This window comes from Salvelinus fontinalis, chromosome 42, assembly GCF_029448725.1.
Source record: "Salvelinus fontinalis isolate EN_2023a chromosome 42, ASM2944872v1, whole genome shotgun sequence".
NCBI lineage: Eukaryota > Metazoa > Chordata > Actinopteri > Salmoniformes > Salmonidae > Salvelinus > Salvelinus fontinalis.
The window spans coordinates 12515045-12532975 of NC_074706.1; the positions used below are offsets into that span (position 1 = coordinate 12515045).

At 42.3% G+C, this 17931-nt stretch overlaps 1 protein-coding gene across 3 annotated transcripts in view; it reads left to right on the forward strand.

Moving 5' to 3' along the window:
- LOC129840917 (inactive ubiquitin carboxyl-terminal hydrolase 53-like) overlaps window positions 1-17931 on the forward strand; it is a 55694-nt gene that overhangs the window by 25476 nt on the left and 12287 nt on the right. For 2 of the 3 annotated variants that reach the window (XM_055908949.1, XM_055908952.1), the window contains 5 exons: window positions 726-894; window positions 4299-4409; window positions 4734-4856; window positions 7371-8178; window positions 8598-8665. In XM_055908949.1, coding sequence (XP_055764924.1) covers window positions 726-894; window positions 4299-4409; window positions 4734-4856; window positions 7371-8178; window positions 8598-8665 — 1279 coding nt within the window. The remainder of the gene's footprint in view (window positions 1-725; window positions 895-4298; window positions 4410-4733; window positions 4857-7370; window positions 8179-8597; window positions 8666-17931) is intronic. The other variant, XM_055908950.1, reaches the window with a different exon arrangement.

Here is a 17931-nt window from a genome sequence, read left to right on the forward strand (position 1 = left end):
CCAAGGCGTGGGATTCACCTTGATGTTAGACTACATATTAGGTTCAAAAACATCTGGTAAATGTTGATTTTGGAGTGTAATGTTCCTTTAACATTGCCGACCGGTAAACATAATCTGTGTTTAATGAATAAAAGAAAGTAGGTTATTATTACTCTTTTGACAGTAGCCGTAAAAGCAATGCTTTCCTTTTAACAGCTGGGCTATCCTTTGATCTATCCTTGGGATCCTGAGTGGCGCACTGCATCGCAGTGCTAGAGGCGTCACTATAGACCCGGGTTCAATCCCGGGCTGTATTACGACCGGCCGTGATCGGGAGTCCCATAGGGCGGTGCACAATTGGCCCAACGTCGTCTAGGTTAGGGAGGGTTTGGCTGGGTGGCATTGTAAATAAGAATTTGTTCTTAACTGACATGCCTTGTTAAATAAAAACAAAACATTTTAAAAGCTCAGCAATCAACTAAAGACTCTCCAAAGAAATTCCATTGTTAAGCTGACAGTTAAGCAAGGTCTATGCCTCACCATCAAAAACACGACACTGGACCATGTTTCATCTGGAATCACCACACACGGAGAAAGACACAGCAAATACTCTGTACTTCACATTATATGAAGAAAATAAAAACGTCAACATACTAGTTGCTACTCTTTAGCGTTCAGTCGCAAACATGTCAGTCACACATTAAAACATTCTTTTCACTTTTACGTTCTTTTTATGTTCTTCTTAGATCGGATCCAAGTGGAAAGACGTGGCCTCTAAATGCATCCGGGGACATTTCCAGCCACTGCTCTTGTTCTACACTAACCTAGAGGGGACCCCAGTCTCCAGCGATGACGCGCCCAGACAAACGATTATGTGTCCCCGCTTCAAAGCTCACGTCAACGGGGAAGTGCCAGGTAAGACGAAACCTTAACGGTTGGTTTACATGTGTGTCACAATGAGTCGCCACAAAAACAGTTGGTTTTTAGCTGCTACACTGGACTCGATACTTTGCCATGGTGAGCAGAGAGTGAGTCACTTTATAAATAGTTTTTGGCCGTGTGCCGCACTTCAAATTCTTGAAAATAGAACTGGAGCATAATTTGATGCAACGTTTTGTAGGTTCTAGGTTATATTGAAATTAATGAGTGTCTCACGTTCAGCCAAAATGTAAGTTTCCAGTGTAGCGGACCTTTATGGGAGGTGTGGGGCGTGGTAGGTGAAGGGTCGTTAAACATTCACTTAACTTTTTGGTCACTACCACCTGGTGCAAAAATGTTGGTAACACTTTACTTAAGGCATTTAGGTAGAATGCATTATGATGAGATCATAAGGCATTGTAAGACTTTCCTGTGGCTAGCTCAGTGTCTTTCCTCAATGGCCTTGCCCATACACAAGGTTCTATCTAGATCACACATCCAACAACCACACCGTCAGCCACAATACATTTTCCCTCAAATATTGTAGCTGTGGAAAGAGAATATGTACTAGTCTGCTTCCACTTCATGCGTAATACAGTAACTAACAGGCCTACAGTAACTAACACTGTCATCGCTTTGAGAGAAAAAACATCCTTTCATTGTGATGGCGCCTGGCATTGTTTTTAAAAGCACTCCCCAGGCGGAGCGATGGGGATTGTCCGCCCTTGTCGTGTGCAGAGTTGAACTTGATACGAGGACGACGCCTCTGTGGCATGCAGATTTACGCCCGCCTCCCTGCCTAATCCCTGCTCTCCCTGCTCAAGTGCGCTTGGTAGCTTTCACTCCCTCCCGTGATCTCCCATCCCGCGTTTGTTCCCATTCTAATATGCGCTTGCTTTCGGAAATGGTGCACTGCTCTTTGAAACGGACCGTTTAGCCTGGGCGTCGTATCCGGTCACCTCTTTTGGAATGGGATTTGATTTGATTTGCATTTTTACGTGGATAAGCGTAAGTCATTCAAGTGTTGTGTTCGTTATTGTTTGATGTAGATTATTGGTTTATATAAAGACGGATATTTGTGAGGATGCTTTCGGGCAGTATTGGCCGTATTATCGATGCTGTTGATAGTTTTTTTTTAGGCATCGTTAACCTGCCTTAGCAGTGCTCTTATCTGAGAATGACCTTTTCCCAATTTGGAGATTGTCTGGTCAGAAAAACGTACATTGTGGGCTCGCCACAGATTACATAAATACTTGTTTCATGTTGAAATCCAATCCAATATAAATACACTGTTACCATGCCATATTTGGCAGATTTTGTAAAGTAAAAAAAGAGTGCAATTTTCAGTCATATTGCTGCACCTGTGACCAAGTAAAGCAAAAATAATTTACCTAATTGTGCATGTGGGTTGATTCCAAAAGCAAGAAAAGTATTTTGAGGGCCTAATTCCAATAGGAATCAGATATTAGTCTGGACCTTACAAGAAAGCATTTTGAGGGCCTGATGTGGCTCCAGAGCCATGGGAGAGAGCCATCCACCGTATTCTTTGCACCAGTCTTTTCCTTTTAAATCCGTGAAGGCAAGTGAAAATGTGTACACACAAAGCAGCAGGTTAGAGAATTGGTACGCAACATGGGCTGGCTAGATGCTACCAAAAATGGAGTAAAATAATGGCAGTTGCTGTTTTAGTGAGGCAGAACACCTTGGCAAGGATAGACACAGGTTTGTGACAGGCTGAGTCTACGACACTGGGTCATGTGTCGTAGAAAAAACACCAAAGGAGCAGACAACACTTGTGGAACAAGTGCAACTTTATTATAATGTTTTTTTAAATGCATTGTCCAATGTTGCGTTTTAGCTTACAGCAGCTGTGGCCAGCTCTCCTCCTGTGCAGTTGGCCACCACTGCAGGATTTTATTCTAGTCTTACTTTAACATACTTTATTCTGCTAACTGTTGAGAAAGTAAATCAGCTGGGTTAGTGTAGGGCTGGAACAAAGGCCTTCATACACATAGGTTGCGTTCCAGACCAACTGCATTGCAGATGTTGCATTACAACAACAAATGTGTTACACCCCCTGACCTTAGTTATCTATGTTTTCTGTATTATTTTGGTCAGGTCAGGGTGTGACGAGGGTGGATATGCTTGTGTGTCTTGTCTAGGGTTTTTGTAGATCTAGGGGTTTTTGTAAGTCTAGGTAATTGTAGGTCTATGGTGACCTGAATTGGTTCCCAATCAGAGGAAGCTGTTTATCGTTGTCTCTGATTGGGGATCCTATTTAGGGTGCCATTTTGCCTTTTGGTTTGGTGGGAACCACACCCGGCCAAACACAGAACCACACCCGGCCAAACACAAAGAAATACAAATCATAGAACCTAGAATACCCACCACAACTGTCACGCTCTGACCTTAGAGATCCTTTTTATGTCTCTATTTTGGTTTGGTCAGGGTGTGAGTTGGGGTGGGTATTCTAGGTTCTATGATTTGTATTTCTTTGTGTTTGGCCGGGTGTGGTTCTCAATCAGAGGCAGCTGTCTATCGTTGTTTCTGATTGAGAACCATACTTAGGTAGCCCTTTTTTGCACCTGTCTTTGTGGGAAGTTGACTTTGTTTAGGGCACGTAGCCTGTAGCTTCACGGTTTGTTTTGTATTGTTTATTGTTTTGTTCGGCGTCCTTTTCAAATAAAGAGAAAATGTACGCTCACCACGCTGCTCCTTAGTCCTCTTCTTTTAACGGCCATGACAAAATGGTTGTGTGCCACGTCATTGACCATGCAGTTAAGCATCAGATTGCTATATCATATGATGTGGATAGCTGACATTGAATTTTTTTTAAATGTTATTTCACCTTTATTTAACCAGGTAGGCTAGTTGAGAACAAATTCTCATTTGCAACTGCGACCTGGCCAAGATAAAGCATAGCAATTCGACACACAACAACAGAGTTACACATGGAATAAACAAAACATACAGTCAATAATACAGTAGAAAAATAATTCTATATAGAATGTGAGCAAATGAGGTGAGATAAGGGAGGTAAAGGCAAAAAAAAGGCCATGGTGGTGAGGTAAATTCAATATAGCAAGTAAAACACTGGAATGGTAGATTTGCATTGGAAAAATGTGCAAAGTAGAAATAATGGGGTGTAAAGGAACAAAATAAATAAAATACAGTAGGGGAAGAGGTAGTTGTTTGGGCTAAATTATAGATAGGCTATGTGCAGTAATCTGTGAGCTGCTCTGGCAGCTGGTGCTTAAAGCTAATGAAAAAAAAAAGCATGTTAAACACCCATCCAAGCGTTCTGAGATCTGGCCTGCATCTGTAATGTAGTCAGCCTGGAACGTGACCATTAGCTCCCACCTCATCTCACTGAATGCCTGTCTGATGTTCTGCTTCTGCAGCAGGGATGATGAAGTTGGATGCCGTCCGGGAGAATGCAGGCCCATTCCGCTCCAACCAGGGGCCCTATAAACAGATGCTACTTCCACCCTCCACCTCAGGCTACAAAAGAGGTAAGATCTGGGTTGAGGCCAGTAGGCACAGAACAGAAAATGTTTTGAAGCATAATGAACCTCATTTTCGTTTTCGTTTTCCATTTCAAAACGTTGTACTTCGGGGTGCTCTGCAGAACATGACCCAGACTTGGATTTTGGCAGAGGAAGACAACTAAGATGTAAAAAGATACCTCAAAACATAAGTGGTGTTAAACCTTTTTTGTGTCATATTCAATGATTTGAAATGCATCGTATCCACATCGTGTGGTTGAATTGGGTTTTTAAATTGTAAAATAAATCAAATCAAATAAGCATGTGTTATCCCAATCCTGATATCCATAGTGAAAGGCCCACCTTGTAGTCCCAACAAATTCCGGGTTCCTTCCAAGGAGACTTCCCAGAGGGTTGTAGAGGGGATAAAGAAGGAGGCCGAAAGAGGCCGTCGAAAAGCAGATCCACACAAAGGTAACGTGCACTACAGTGATTGCTATACTCATAAGGTAACATTTTACTGTACTTTGAGCGCTGATGACATGCGTAAGAACCAGTATAGTGTGTCCATACTCTTTTGGTCAAAACAGTTTTAGCTTACAGTGGCAAGATAGAAATAACTTGCACAAAAATTGAAATGACTATTCATTCAATCAGAGGCAGTTACTTGTCACTGACTACCACAAACGTAATCTTGTGTGTGATGAGTGAACTATTCAACCAACCAGTGCTACAACCAAAATCAATGTATTCTTAACTGTGTTAACCTGATTGCAGATTATTAAGATACAAGGGTTTTGTCCTCAAGATTGGTTGGATGATTTTTCACACTGTTTATAGACACAAATAGTATTGACTATAATGTGATATCAAATCAAATGTATTTATATAGCCCTTCTTACATCAGCTGATATCTCAAAGTGCTGTATAGAAACCCAGCCTAAAATCCCAAACAGCAAGCAATGCAGGTGTAGAAGCACGGTGGCTAGGAAAAACTCCCTAGAAAGGCCAAAACCAAGGAAGAAACTTAGAGAGGAACTAAGCTATGAGGGGTGGCCGGTCCTCTTCTGGCTGCGCCGGGTGGAGATTATAACAGAACATGGCCAAGATGTTCAAATGTTCATAAATGACCAGCAGGGTCAAATAATAATAATCACAGTAGTTGTAGAGGGTGCAACAGGTCAGCATCTCAGGAGTAAATGTCAGTTGGCTTTTCATAGCCGATCATTGAGAGTATCTCTACCGCTCCTGCTGTCTCTCTAGAGTTGAAAACAGCAGGTCTGGGACAGGTAGCACGTCCGGTGAACAGGTCAGGGTTCCATAGCCGCAGGCAGAACAGTTGAAACTGGAGCAGCAGCACGGCCAAGTGGACTGGGGACAGCAAGGAGTCATCATGCCAGGTAATCCTGAGGCATGGTCCTAGCGCTCAGGTGCCCCAAGAGAGAATTGGAGGGAGCATACTTAAATTCACACAGGACACTGGAGAAATACTCCAGGTATAACAGACTGACCCTAGCCCCCCGACACATAAACTACTGCAGCATAAATACTGGAGGCTGAGACAGGAGGGGTCAGGAGACACTGTAACCCCATCCGATGATACCCCCGGACAGGGCCAAACAGGCAGGATATAACCCCACCCACTTTGCCAAAGCACAGCCCCCACACCAATAGAGGGATATCTTCAACCACCAACTTACCATCCTGAGACAAGGCCGAGTATAGCCCACAAAGATCTCCGCCACGGCACAACCCAAGGGGGGCGCCAACCCAGACAGGAAGACCACGTCAGTGACTCAACCCCTCCTAGGGACAGCATGGAAGAGCACCAGTAAGCCAGTGACTCGGCCCCTGTAATAGGGTTAGAGGCAGAGAATCCTAGTGGAGAGAGGGGAACCGGCTAGGCAGAGACAGCAAGGGCGGTTCGTTGCTCCAGTGCCTTTCTGTTCACCTTCACACTCCTGGGCCAGACTACACTCATTCATAGGACATACTGAAGAGATGAGTCTTCAATAAAGACTTAAAGGTTGAGACCGAGTCTGCGTCTCTCACATGGGTGGGCAGACCATTCCATAAAAATGGAGCTCTATAGGAGAATGCCCTGCCTCCAGCTGTTTGCTTAGAAATTCTAGGGACAATTAGGAGGCCTGCGTCTTGTAACCGTAGCGTACGTGTAGGTATGTATGGCAGGACCAAATCGGAAAGATAGGTAGGAGCAAGCCCATGTAATGCTTTGTAGGTTAGCAGTAAAACCTTGAAATCAGCCCTTGATGTGATGCGGTGCACTTCCAATAGATTGCCTGAAGGGTCACTTGGATAATGTGTTGGTGCATTGTTTTTTTAGATGTGGACCCAAACCAAAGGGCAAACTAAGGACAGCAATATTAAGTCAGGAAAAGTTTTACAGGACTGGCCAATCTCCAATAAAATAGCATACCATCTGTCCGACACAGATAAAGTTGTCTCGGGGCAAATAGAACCATGCAAGATGGAAATAATTGGTTCCAGAGTGCTTCACCACTTTCAGTTTTTTTGTGTAGTTCTAATCCTAATCGAGCCATTCATTGTTCATGCAACATTTATCCAATCCTGAGAAATATATTTAAAAACAACCTAGATTAAGTTTAAACGTAGATTGTAGGCCTAAATACATTTTACGATGCTACACATGTACAATATGCATGCTTGGCACACTAAAACAAAAATCCTGTTTCTTACATATGTAGAATCTTAATTTGATCACCCTGTTGCAGGAGAACTTTCGAGCAATCTAGAAAAATGTAAATGTGTAGTGTATTTGAGGTTTAGAATTTCTAAAGTTAATGTATCATTTCTAAAGTTAAAGCTAATGTATCAACCCCTACAAAAATGTCCATTAATTATAATCCATATAATAATTCACAGTTCATGTTGCTGTAGGATTATTGTTCTGCTGTAGCAAACTAGCACACATTAAGATCCGACATCTGTATGTCACTTCCTGTTTAGATATGGTCTATGCAAGATCCCCTTCTGAGGATGGGCTGAGGCAGCACGCTGACCAGAGGTTGCGAGGCGGCAGTGGAGCCCGGGCTGACAAGTTGTCATCCTCCCACCAGAGCAGAGCTTCCCAGGACCCACACTCTCAATCCGGTGCCCTTGGCGGACACAGTTGGAGACAGGAAACCTCCCCTGGTCGCCAAGAACAGGACAGCAGCCAGGACGCGTGGGATAAGGGCAGCAGGTCGGGAGCGGGCAGTAACAAAGCCAAGCCCTCCTGGAGGCCCATCCGGGAAGTTCTGAATGTGGACAGCGTCTTGAACGACCTTGAACGGCGACAACAACAGTGGCACTATGGCGGCGGTGGTAGCCCCCGGCTCGCTAAACCCTTCTGTCAGGAGATCCCGCACGCCAGCAAACAGGACAACCGGGAATGGCAAAAAGAGCGGGACAGGGATAAAGAGCGGGAACGGGACCGTCTCAGGATGAGGGAAGTGTGCAAGCAGCAGAAGGGCTTGATGACGATTTACGAGGATGAGCAGCGGCAAGAGACAGGGAGCCACAGCTCCCTAGAATCGGAGGGCAGGGCAAGTGGGCACGGCGACCGGGGCGGTGGAGGGGGTGGAAGAAGTGGGAATAGGGCCAAGGGCGGGCCCAAAGCCCTGTTGCGCAGCGACACCTGGACAATCCAGAGGACTGAGTCGGGATACGAGAGCAGCGACCGGCTGAGCAGCGGCTCCACCAACCCTGACTCACCCGGGGTGGACAATTTTGCCGGGAAGGAGCAACGGTTGACACCAGAGGTGCAGTCTCAGAGGTATGATGGCAGACTGGGATTTAAACCCAGATCTAGAGACTGGGCTTTAGCCTGCTGAGCTAAAGTCTAGGAGCATAGATTAATGCCAGGTGTGCAGTCACAAAGGTGGACTTTGTTTACATTCAAATATTGTATTAAGTGACTGTAATGCACTGTTTGTTAAGTTTAATCGAGTTCATGTGTTGACACCTAATAAACTTGCCTTATATTTGTTTATATATATTTTTTGTCTTTTCAGGGGACCCATGTGTTTCCAGATAATAATACAATGAATTTAACACTTTAAATATCACACAAGGATAGTTGTACCACAATGTCCATCATAAACTTAGTCTCTTGGGTGAAACACAACGATCTTACTCTCTGAAGTCCATTTTGGCAGAGTCGTTTCAGAGTTTAAATCTTCTTATTTTTTTCAGCAGGGGTCAGCTTCACCCAAACAGGTGCGATTCAAAACCTGATGCGGTACACTCCCCTTTGCATCAAGGTAAGTGGATGTTCTGCGCTTTCAAGCGTGTGTGTTTAATATATAAGTTGTACAGATGTATGATCTTAATTTGATCACTCTTTTGTTGCTGAGAATTTTTCTGCACAGTGGGAAATGCAGATGGGCTTCATGATTTACGTACATTCACTGAAAACATGCAATAACACATGGTTATATTAACAGTATTTCACTTTTCATGTAGCCTAATTTTGGCCGGCTAATAGCCTAACCACTAATATAGCCTAACCACCGATCAAGCAACATTATTTTTGCTGCAACAATACTAGTCAATTAATATCCTACAGCTGTAGTACAGTATGTAGTGAAGGTTCATTGTTTGTAGTTTAAACTGAAACTGAGTCATGTTCTCTCTAAAGGACAGTTTGAAAATGTAGTAGGTTGGGAGGGCTGCTCCAAAACGGGAGGGTTGTCTAACTTTTGTTTTGCTTTGGGGAGGGTTGTGTGTTTTTTTTATTGGGCAAAGGGGAGGGTAGTACATTTTTTCCCTGATTTACATTCACCATTTTGCAGCTTTTCATGTCTTCCATATTGCCAATTTCCTCATCTGTTTGCATGTGCCTCCCTATCTAGGTGTTTTGGCACTTCACTTATCCACTACGCTTTTCCACACGGGTACTACACCACACGTTAATATAGCTATAGCTAGCACATTTGGTTCCTTGGAGGTTGGGGGAACATACGTTTTTGGTTTCCCATTGGTTCTTGGAACGAATACATAAGTTTCCTGACTGGTAAATCTGAAAGTTTTATTAATGTTCAGAAAACGGAAGTTAATATTTAGCCTGTTCTGGGAACTTACATAGCTTGCAGGCAGGTTCTGAGAATGTTTCAATAAGACTTTTAATAACACTGCTACATAAGATTAACTGTTTTGAACTCCAAGCACAGATGGTACACATTATATTAATTTCCTTCTGTTGTCTATCCGTGGAAGTAGTCCACTTTGGCACCAGGATGGAGCTAGCATGCATTGTTATTTTTTTACTCATACCAAGCTGTTCATTTTAGTAAATTCAAACAGACCCCATTTCAAAGGAAACAAGCCCTAATTAAGACATACGGGGCGGCAGGTAGCCTAGTGGTTAGAGCGTTGGGCCAGTAACAGAAAGGTTGCTAAATCGAATCCCCGAGCTGACATGGTACAAATCTGTCGTTCTGCCCCTGAACAAAGCAGTTAACCCACTGTTCCTAGGCCATCATTGTAAATAAGAATTTGTTCTTAATTAACTGACTTGCCTAGTTAAATATATATTTTTTAAACAAGATGGTGGATATAGAATGTTTTCTTGATGTTGAGAATGTGCCTTCAGAAAAAAAAATCACACCTCTTGACTTTTTCCACATCCACATTCCACTTTTTCCACAGCAATTTTCAAGTCTTGCCATAGTTTTTCAGGAAAATTTAAGTCAAAACTGTAACTAGGCCCCTCAGGAACATTCAATGTCGTCTTGGTAACCAACTCCAGTGTATATTTGGCCTTAAATTGTTGTACTACTGAAAGGTGAATTTGTCTCCCACTGTCTGTTGGAAAGCAGACTGAACCAGGTTTTCTTCTAGGATTTTGCCTATGCTTAGCTCTATTCTGTTTTTTTTTATCCTAAAAACCTCCCTAGTCCATTCCCATGACAAGCATACCCATAACATGATGCAGCCACCACCATGCTTGAAAATATGAAGAGTGGTACTCAGTGATGTGTTCTGTTGGAGTTTCCCCAATACAAAACGCTTTGTATTCAGGACAGGAAGAACATTTCTCTGACACATTTTTTTGCAGTTTTACTTTATTGCAACAGGATGCATATTTTTGAATATTTTATTTGATATAGGCTTCCTCCTTTTCACTTTGTCATGTAGGTTATTGTTGTGGAGTAACTACAATGTTGTTCCATCCTCAGTTTTCTCTGATCACAGCCATTAACTTCTCTGGGATATGTGGGACGCTAACGTCCCACTTGGCCAAAAGCCAGTAAAAATGCAGAGCGCCAAATTCAAATAAATTACTATAAAAATCCAACTTTCATGAAATCACACATGAAAGACACCAAATTAAAGCTACACTTGTTGTGAATCCAGCCAACATGTCTGATTTCAAAAAGGGTTTACGGCGAAAGCACACCAAACGATTATGTTAGGTCAGTACATAGCCACAGAAAAACACAGCCATTTTTCCAGCCAAAGAGAGGAGTAACAAAAAGCAGAAATAGAGATAAAATTAATCACTAACCTTTGATGATCTTCATCAGATGACACTCATAGGACTTCATGTTACACAATACATGTATGTTGTGTTCGGTAAAGTTCATATTTATATCCAAAAATCCGAGTTTAGGCGGGACGCTACTGTCTCACTTGGCCAAAAGCCAGAGAAAATGCCATATTCAAATAAATTACTATAAAAATCTAACTTTCATTAAATCACACATGAAACATACCAAATTAAAGCTACACTGGTTGTGAATCCAGCCAACATGTCAGAATTCAATCGGCTTTTCGGCGAAAGCAAACTATGCTATTATCTGAGTTAGCACCATTTGTAAACAAAGAGAGATAAGCATATTTCAACCCTGCAGGCGCGAAACAAAACGCAGAAATAAAAAAATAATTCATGCCTTACCTTTGACGAGCTTCTGTTGTTGGCACTCCAATATGTCACAAATGGTCCTTTTGTTCGATTAATTCCGTCGATATATATCCAAAATGTCCATTTATTTGGCGCGTTTGATCCAGAAAAACACCCGTTCCAACTCGTGAAACATGACTACAAAATATCTCAAAGGTTACCTGTAAACTTTGCCAAAACATTTCAAACTACTTTTGTAATACAACTTTAGGTATTCTTTTACGTAAATAATCGATCAAATTGAAGACGGGATGATCTGTGTTCAATACAGGATTATTGTAGCATGCTTTCTGGTCACGCCCCTCTATCTAACAGTACACAACAAGTGACCCTGATTCAAAATGGTCGTACTTCTTCATTACACAAAGGAAAAACCCTCAACTAATTTCTAAAGACTGTTGACATCCAGTGGAAGTGGTAGGAACTGCAAGAAGGTCCCTTAGAAATCTGTATTCCCAATGAAAATCCATTGAAAAGAGTGACCTAAAAAAAAAAAAATCTGAATGGTTTGTCCTCGGGGTTTCGCCTGCTAAATAAGTTATGTTATACTCACAGACATGATTCAAACAGTTTTAGAAACTTCAGAGTGTTTTCTATCCAAATCTACTATATGCATAAGTTTTGAGAATGACACAAATATTAATTTCCACGAAGTTTGCTACTTCACTCTCTTTAGATATTTTTGTCAGATGTTACTATGGAATACTGAAGTATAATTACAAGCATTTCATAAGTGTCAAAGGCTTTTATTGACAATTACATGAAGTTGATGCAAAGTGTCAATATTTGCAGTGTTGACCCTTCTTTTTCAAGACCTCTGCAATCCGCCCTGGCATGCTGTCAATTAACTTATGGGCCACATCCTCACTGATGGCAGCCCGTTCTTGCATAATCAATGCTTGGAGTTTGTCAGAATTTGTGGGGTTTTGTTTGTCCACCCGCCTCTTGAGGGTTGACCACAAGTTCTCAATGGGATTAAGGTCTGTGGAGTTTCCTGGCCATGGACCCAAAATCTCAATGTTTTGTTCCCCGTGACACTTAGTTATGACTTTTGCCTTATGGCAAGGTGCTCCATCATGCTGGAAAAAGCATTGTTCGTCACCAAACTGTTCCTGGATGGTTGGGAGAAGTTGCTCTCGGAGGATGTGTTGGTACCATTCTTTATTCATGGCTGGGTTCTTAGGCAAAATTGTGAGTGAGCCCACTCCCTTGGCTGAGAAGCAACCCGACACGTGAATGGTCTCAGGATGCTTTACTGTTGGCATGACACAGGACTGATGGTAGCGCTCACCTTGTCTTCTCCGGACAAGCTTTTTTCCGGATGCCCCAAACAATCGGAAAGGGGATTCATCAGAGAAATTGACTTTACCCCAGTCCTCAGCAGTCCAATCCCTGTACCTTTTGCAGAATATCAGTCTGTCCCTGATGATTTTCCTGGAGAGAAGTGGCTTCTTTGCTGCCCTTCTTGATACCAGGCCATCCTCCAAAAGTCTTCGCCTCACTGTGCGTGCAGATGCACTCACATCTGCCTGATGCCATTCCTGAGCAAGCTCTATACAGATGAGGCCCCAATCCCGCAGCTGAATCAACTTTAAGAGACGGCCCTGGCGCTTGCTGGACTTTCTTGGGCGCCCTGAAGCCTTCTTCACAACAATTGAACCGCTCTACTTGAAGTTCTTGATGATCCGATAAATGGTTGATTTAGGTGCAATTTTACTGGCAGCAATATCCTTGCCTGTGAAGCCCTTTTTGTGCAAAGCAATGATGACGGCACGTGTTTCCTTGCAGGTAACCATGGTTGACAGAGGAAGAACAATGATTCCAAGCACCACCCTCCTTTTGAAGCTTCCAGTTTGTTATTCAAACTCAATCTGCATGACAGAGTGGTCTCCAGCCTTGTCCTCATCAACACTCACACCTGTGTTAACGAGAGAATCACTGACATGATGTCAGCTGGTCCTTTTGTGGCAGGGCTGAAGTACAGTGGAAATATTTTGGGGATTCAGTTAATTTGCATGGCAAAGAGGAACTTTGCAATTAATTGCAATTCATCTGATCACTCTTCATAACATTCTGGAGTATATGCAAATTGCCATCATACAAACTGAGGCAAGAGACTTTGTGAAAATTAATATTTGTGTCATTCTCAAAACTTTTGGCCACGACTGTACTCCAGGATAATGTTTCCTGCAGGTTTTCTCATGGTTCTATATGAAGAAGAAAACTTTCCATAAAAACCACAAGAAAATATTACTAACATTCAAAGAATGTTCTAAAAATGTAATTTAAAAATAGATACAGTGCCTTGAGAAAGTATTCTTGTGGTTTTTTCTTGTGGTTTTTATGGAAAGTTTTCTTAATGTTCTGAAAACATGACTTCATATAGGTCCATGAGGAAACCTGCAGAAAGCATTATCCTGGAGTACTGAAATTCACACAGAAGAACGTTGTTTCTTAATGTTCTCTGAACATTCTGACAACATTACTTTAAATAGGACCATGAGGAAACCTGTAGAAAACATTCTGCTGAAGTACTGAAATTCTAACAGAATATCATTGTTTCTTAACGGTCTCGGAACAATTTGATAACATTACTTTAAATAGAACCATGAGGAAACCTGTAGGAAACGTTATGCTGAAGTACTGAAATTCTAACAGAATATCATTGTTTCTTAACGGTCTCGGAACAATTTGATAACATTACTTTAAATAGAACCATGAGGAAACCTGTAGGAAACGTTATGCTGAAGTACTGAAATTCCCTCCTAAGAAACATGGTTCTCAGAATGTTACACTACACTACATCATCACCTGCTCATCGAACATCTCATTCCAAAATCATAGGCATTAATATGGAGTTGGTTCCCCTTTTGCTGCTGTAACAGCCTACACTCTTCTGGGAAGGCTTTCCAATAGATGTTGGAACATTGCTACGGGACTTGCTTCCATTCAGCCATAAGAGAATTAGTGAGGTCGAGCACCGCTTGCAGTCGGTGTTCCAATTAATCCCAAAGGTGTTTGATGGGGTTGAGGTCAGGGCTCTGTGCAGGCCAGTGAAGTCCATTCACACTGATCTCGACAAACCATTTCTGTATGGACCTTGCTTTGTGCACGGGGGCATTGGCAATGCAAAATTGGAAAGGGCCTTCCCTAAACTGTTGCTACGTCTAGAATGTCATTGTATGCTGTATACTGTAGTGTTAAGATTTCCCTTCACTGGAACCAAGGGGCCTAGTCTGAACCAGACCATTATTTCTCCTCCACCAAAGTTTACAGTTGGCACTATGCATTGGGACAGATTCCTATAGTCCAATAGCGGCAAGCTTTACACCACTCCAGCCGACGCTTGGCATTGCACATGGTGATCTTAGGCTTGTGTGCGGCTGCTCGGCTATCGAAATCCATTTCATGAAGCTCCTGACGGACAGTTCTTGTGCTGACATTGCTTCCAGAGGCAGTTTGGAACTCGGTATTGAGTGTTACAACCGAGGACAGACTATTTTTACGCGCTACATGCTTCAGCATTCAGCGGTCCCATTCTGTGAGCTTGTATGACCTACCACTTCGCAGCTGAGCCGTTGTTGCTCCTAGACGTTTCCACTTCACAATAATAGCACTTACAGTTGACTGGGGAAGCTCTAGCAGGACAGATATTTTATGAACTGACTTGTTGGAAAGGTGGTATCTTATGACGGTGCCACGTTGAAAGTCACTGAGCTCTTCAGTAAGGCGATTCTACTGCCAATGTTTGTCTATAGAGATTGCATGGCTTTGTACTCAATTTTATACACCTGTCAACAACGGGTGTGGCTGAAATAGCCAAATCCACTAATTTGAAGGGGTGTCCACACACTTTTCTATACATAGTGTATGTGCTAGCTGGGTATCTTGCACCATTCCCAGAATGTTGTGGGACGGTTGTATGCAGAATAACCATAGGACAACCTCACACTCACCAAGCTCTAAGAAACATGGTTCTCAGAACGTTATGTGCTAGCTGGGTAGTCTACCAGTCAACTGTCTATCCATAGTGACAATCGTGGTAGGTGAATCGTTTGTCAAGATCTGCAGTAGGTTGACTATCAATCACACCACACAAAAAAAGTATTCAAATCTTCACAAATGTTCAATATAAATCCACAAGATAGAGGAATAGCTGATAGGCAGCTGAGAGGCTAGCTGCATGAAAGAACAGTAACGAAACACAGCTCAAAAAGATCCCCGATTGATCTTGTTTAGGGACAATGAAATGATCCAACCTAGACTAGTTTACAACACAATCCAATTAATAAATGCATTATTGTTTTCAAGTGTACAGTTGAGTAAAATTCTACTCTGGTGTAAACGTGAGTGAAATGTTCATATCAGTAATTGCGCAAAAGACCTGTTATTTGAATGTTTCATTCCATTAGGATCACTTGTGGGTCTACTCAGGACAGATTATAGAAAGGCATAGTAGCGGGACAGTCGGACTGTATTTTCACTTCTGATACTAATGCGCTGTCTGTTGCCGATCATCATTCTCCGAAGTCGTCCTATATAGTGTGTCCACATGGGCCTATGCTCCCAGCAGGCCCTGTTATTCAGGAAAGTATAACAAGTGTTCTGCCTCCTTTCTGATCCGAGCGGCTATTCCTTGACCTAGAATCTAAAGCTTCAATAATGCCTAAATATGAGTCATTTCACTTTTAACATGTGTTAACTTTTATGTGTGGCAATCTTTAATAATAAATAGTACACTATTAGATAAACTACTTTGGTTAACAGATTCCCATTGCGTGCCTCATTTTTGTATTTTATCTGAAAAACATTGTTTGGAATAATACATTGGCAGGCTCTGTAATCGTATCTTTACCTTTCCTCCTCTCTCTCTTTCACTCTTCCTCCTATCCAGTCTTCCTCCTCTCCTTCCTCTCCACTCTCTAAAAGAAAACATTATGCTAATGTTATCCATGAAAATGTCAAAGTATATTTTCACACTACTTATTATAATGCCAAACCATTAAAATTGTAATCTACAAATAAATATCCTCATAATGAATTGTGCATTCATTTAATATAATCATATTTTCAAAATAGCCTGTCCACTGCATGTTTACATGTGAACGTTTTTTAACCTAGCTGCCATGACAGTAGCTAGTTAACCTAGCTAGCTAACTTAGCTACTTAGCAATGTTTAAAACCTTATAGAGCAGATCATCTATCTGTAACGACCAATGCCGGAGATGAGAAGCAGGTACGGGAAGTTGACATTTAATTAGGAACAGACAAAGAGCCAGACCGAAACAGCGTCAGCACACGGATACACAATGACAAACGACAATCAATGCAGCAGCGGGGAACAGAGATGGGGAACTGACAAATATAGGGGAGGTAGTAAACAGGTGATTGAGTCCAATGCTGGGGAGCCTGGCGCCCTCGAGCGCCTGGGGGGGGAGCAGGCGTGACACTATATAATAAATTGTGACATTATAACATCACTAGCTAGTATTTTAAACGATTGTAACTCACCTGCCTTGAAAATAAGTTTGGGGTGATGTTGTGAATTCACTTGACACTTGCTAGCTTCTGGCTGAGTTTTCCACAGCAGTTTTCGCTAAAACTATCGCGAGCAAGTAGTTAGTAGAAGAAGAAGAGTGAATGAAGCTGCTATAGCGAGCAGCCCCCTCTGCTGGACAAAACAAGCACAACACGATTGAGACATCAACCAGTAGGCTCTGTTGCCCGGTCTTTCTTGCAACGTAAAATATAATTTCACTTTGCGGTCTGTTTTTAGCACACAGTTAAAAACGGGGACATTTCCGGGGACAGCCACAGCCGGGAAACAGCCCACCAAAAATGGAGACTGTCCCCGGAAAACGGAAACGTCTGGTCACCCTAGCATAAACACAACTATCTGATTAAGCTACAGTACTTCCAAATTCTCCTGTTGGCTACCTTCTCACATTCATCCACCCCACTCTAATAGAATTCCATCATCCAAACAGCTTTTTATTTTTTTTATTTAAAACATTTATTTCACCTTTATTTAACCAGGTAGGCCAGTTGAGAACAAGTTCTCATTTACAACTGCAACCTGGCCAAGATAAAGCAAAGCAGTGCGACAAAAGCAACAACACAGAGTTACACATGGGATAAACAAATGTACAGTTTAAAACACAATAGAAAAATCTATGTACAGTGTGTGGAAATGTAGTAAGGTTAGGGAGGTAAAGACAATAAATAGGCCATAGTGGCAAAATAATTACAATTTAGCATTAACACTGGAGGGATGGATGTGCAGATGATGTGCAAGTAGAGATACTGGGGTGCAAACGAGCAAAAAAACAACAACAAAAAAACTATATGGGAACGAGGTAGTTGGGTGGGCTATTTACAGATGGGCTGTGTACAGGTACAGTGATCGGTAAGCTGCTCTGACAGCTGATGCTTAAAGTTAGTGAGGGAGATATGTCTCCAGCTTTAGTGATTTTTGCAATTCGTTCCAGTCATTGGCAGCAGAGAACTGAAAGGAAAGGTCGGCCAAAGAGGTGTTGGCTTTGGGGATGACCAGTGAAATATACCTGCTGGAGCGCATGCTACGGTGTCGAATATGTAGTGAGGGCCAGCCAACGAGAGCATACA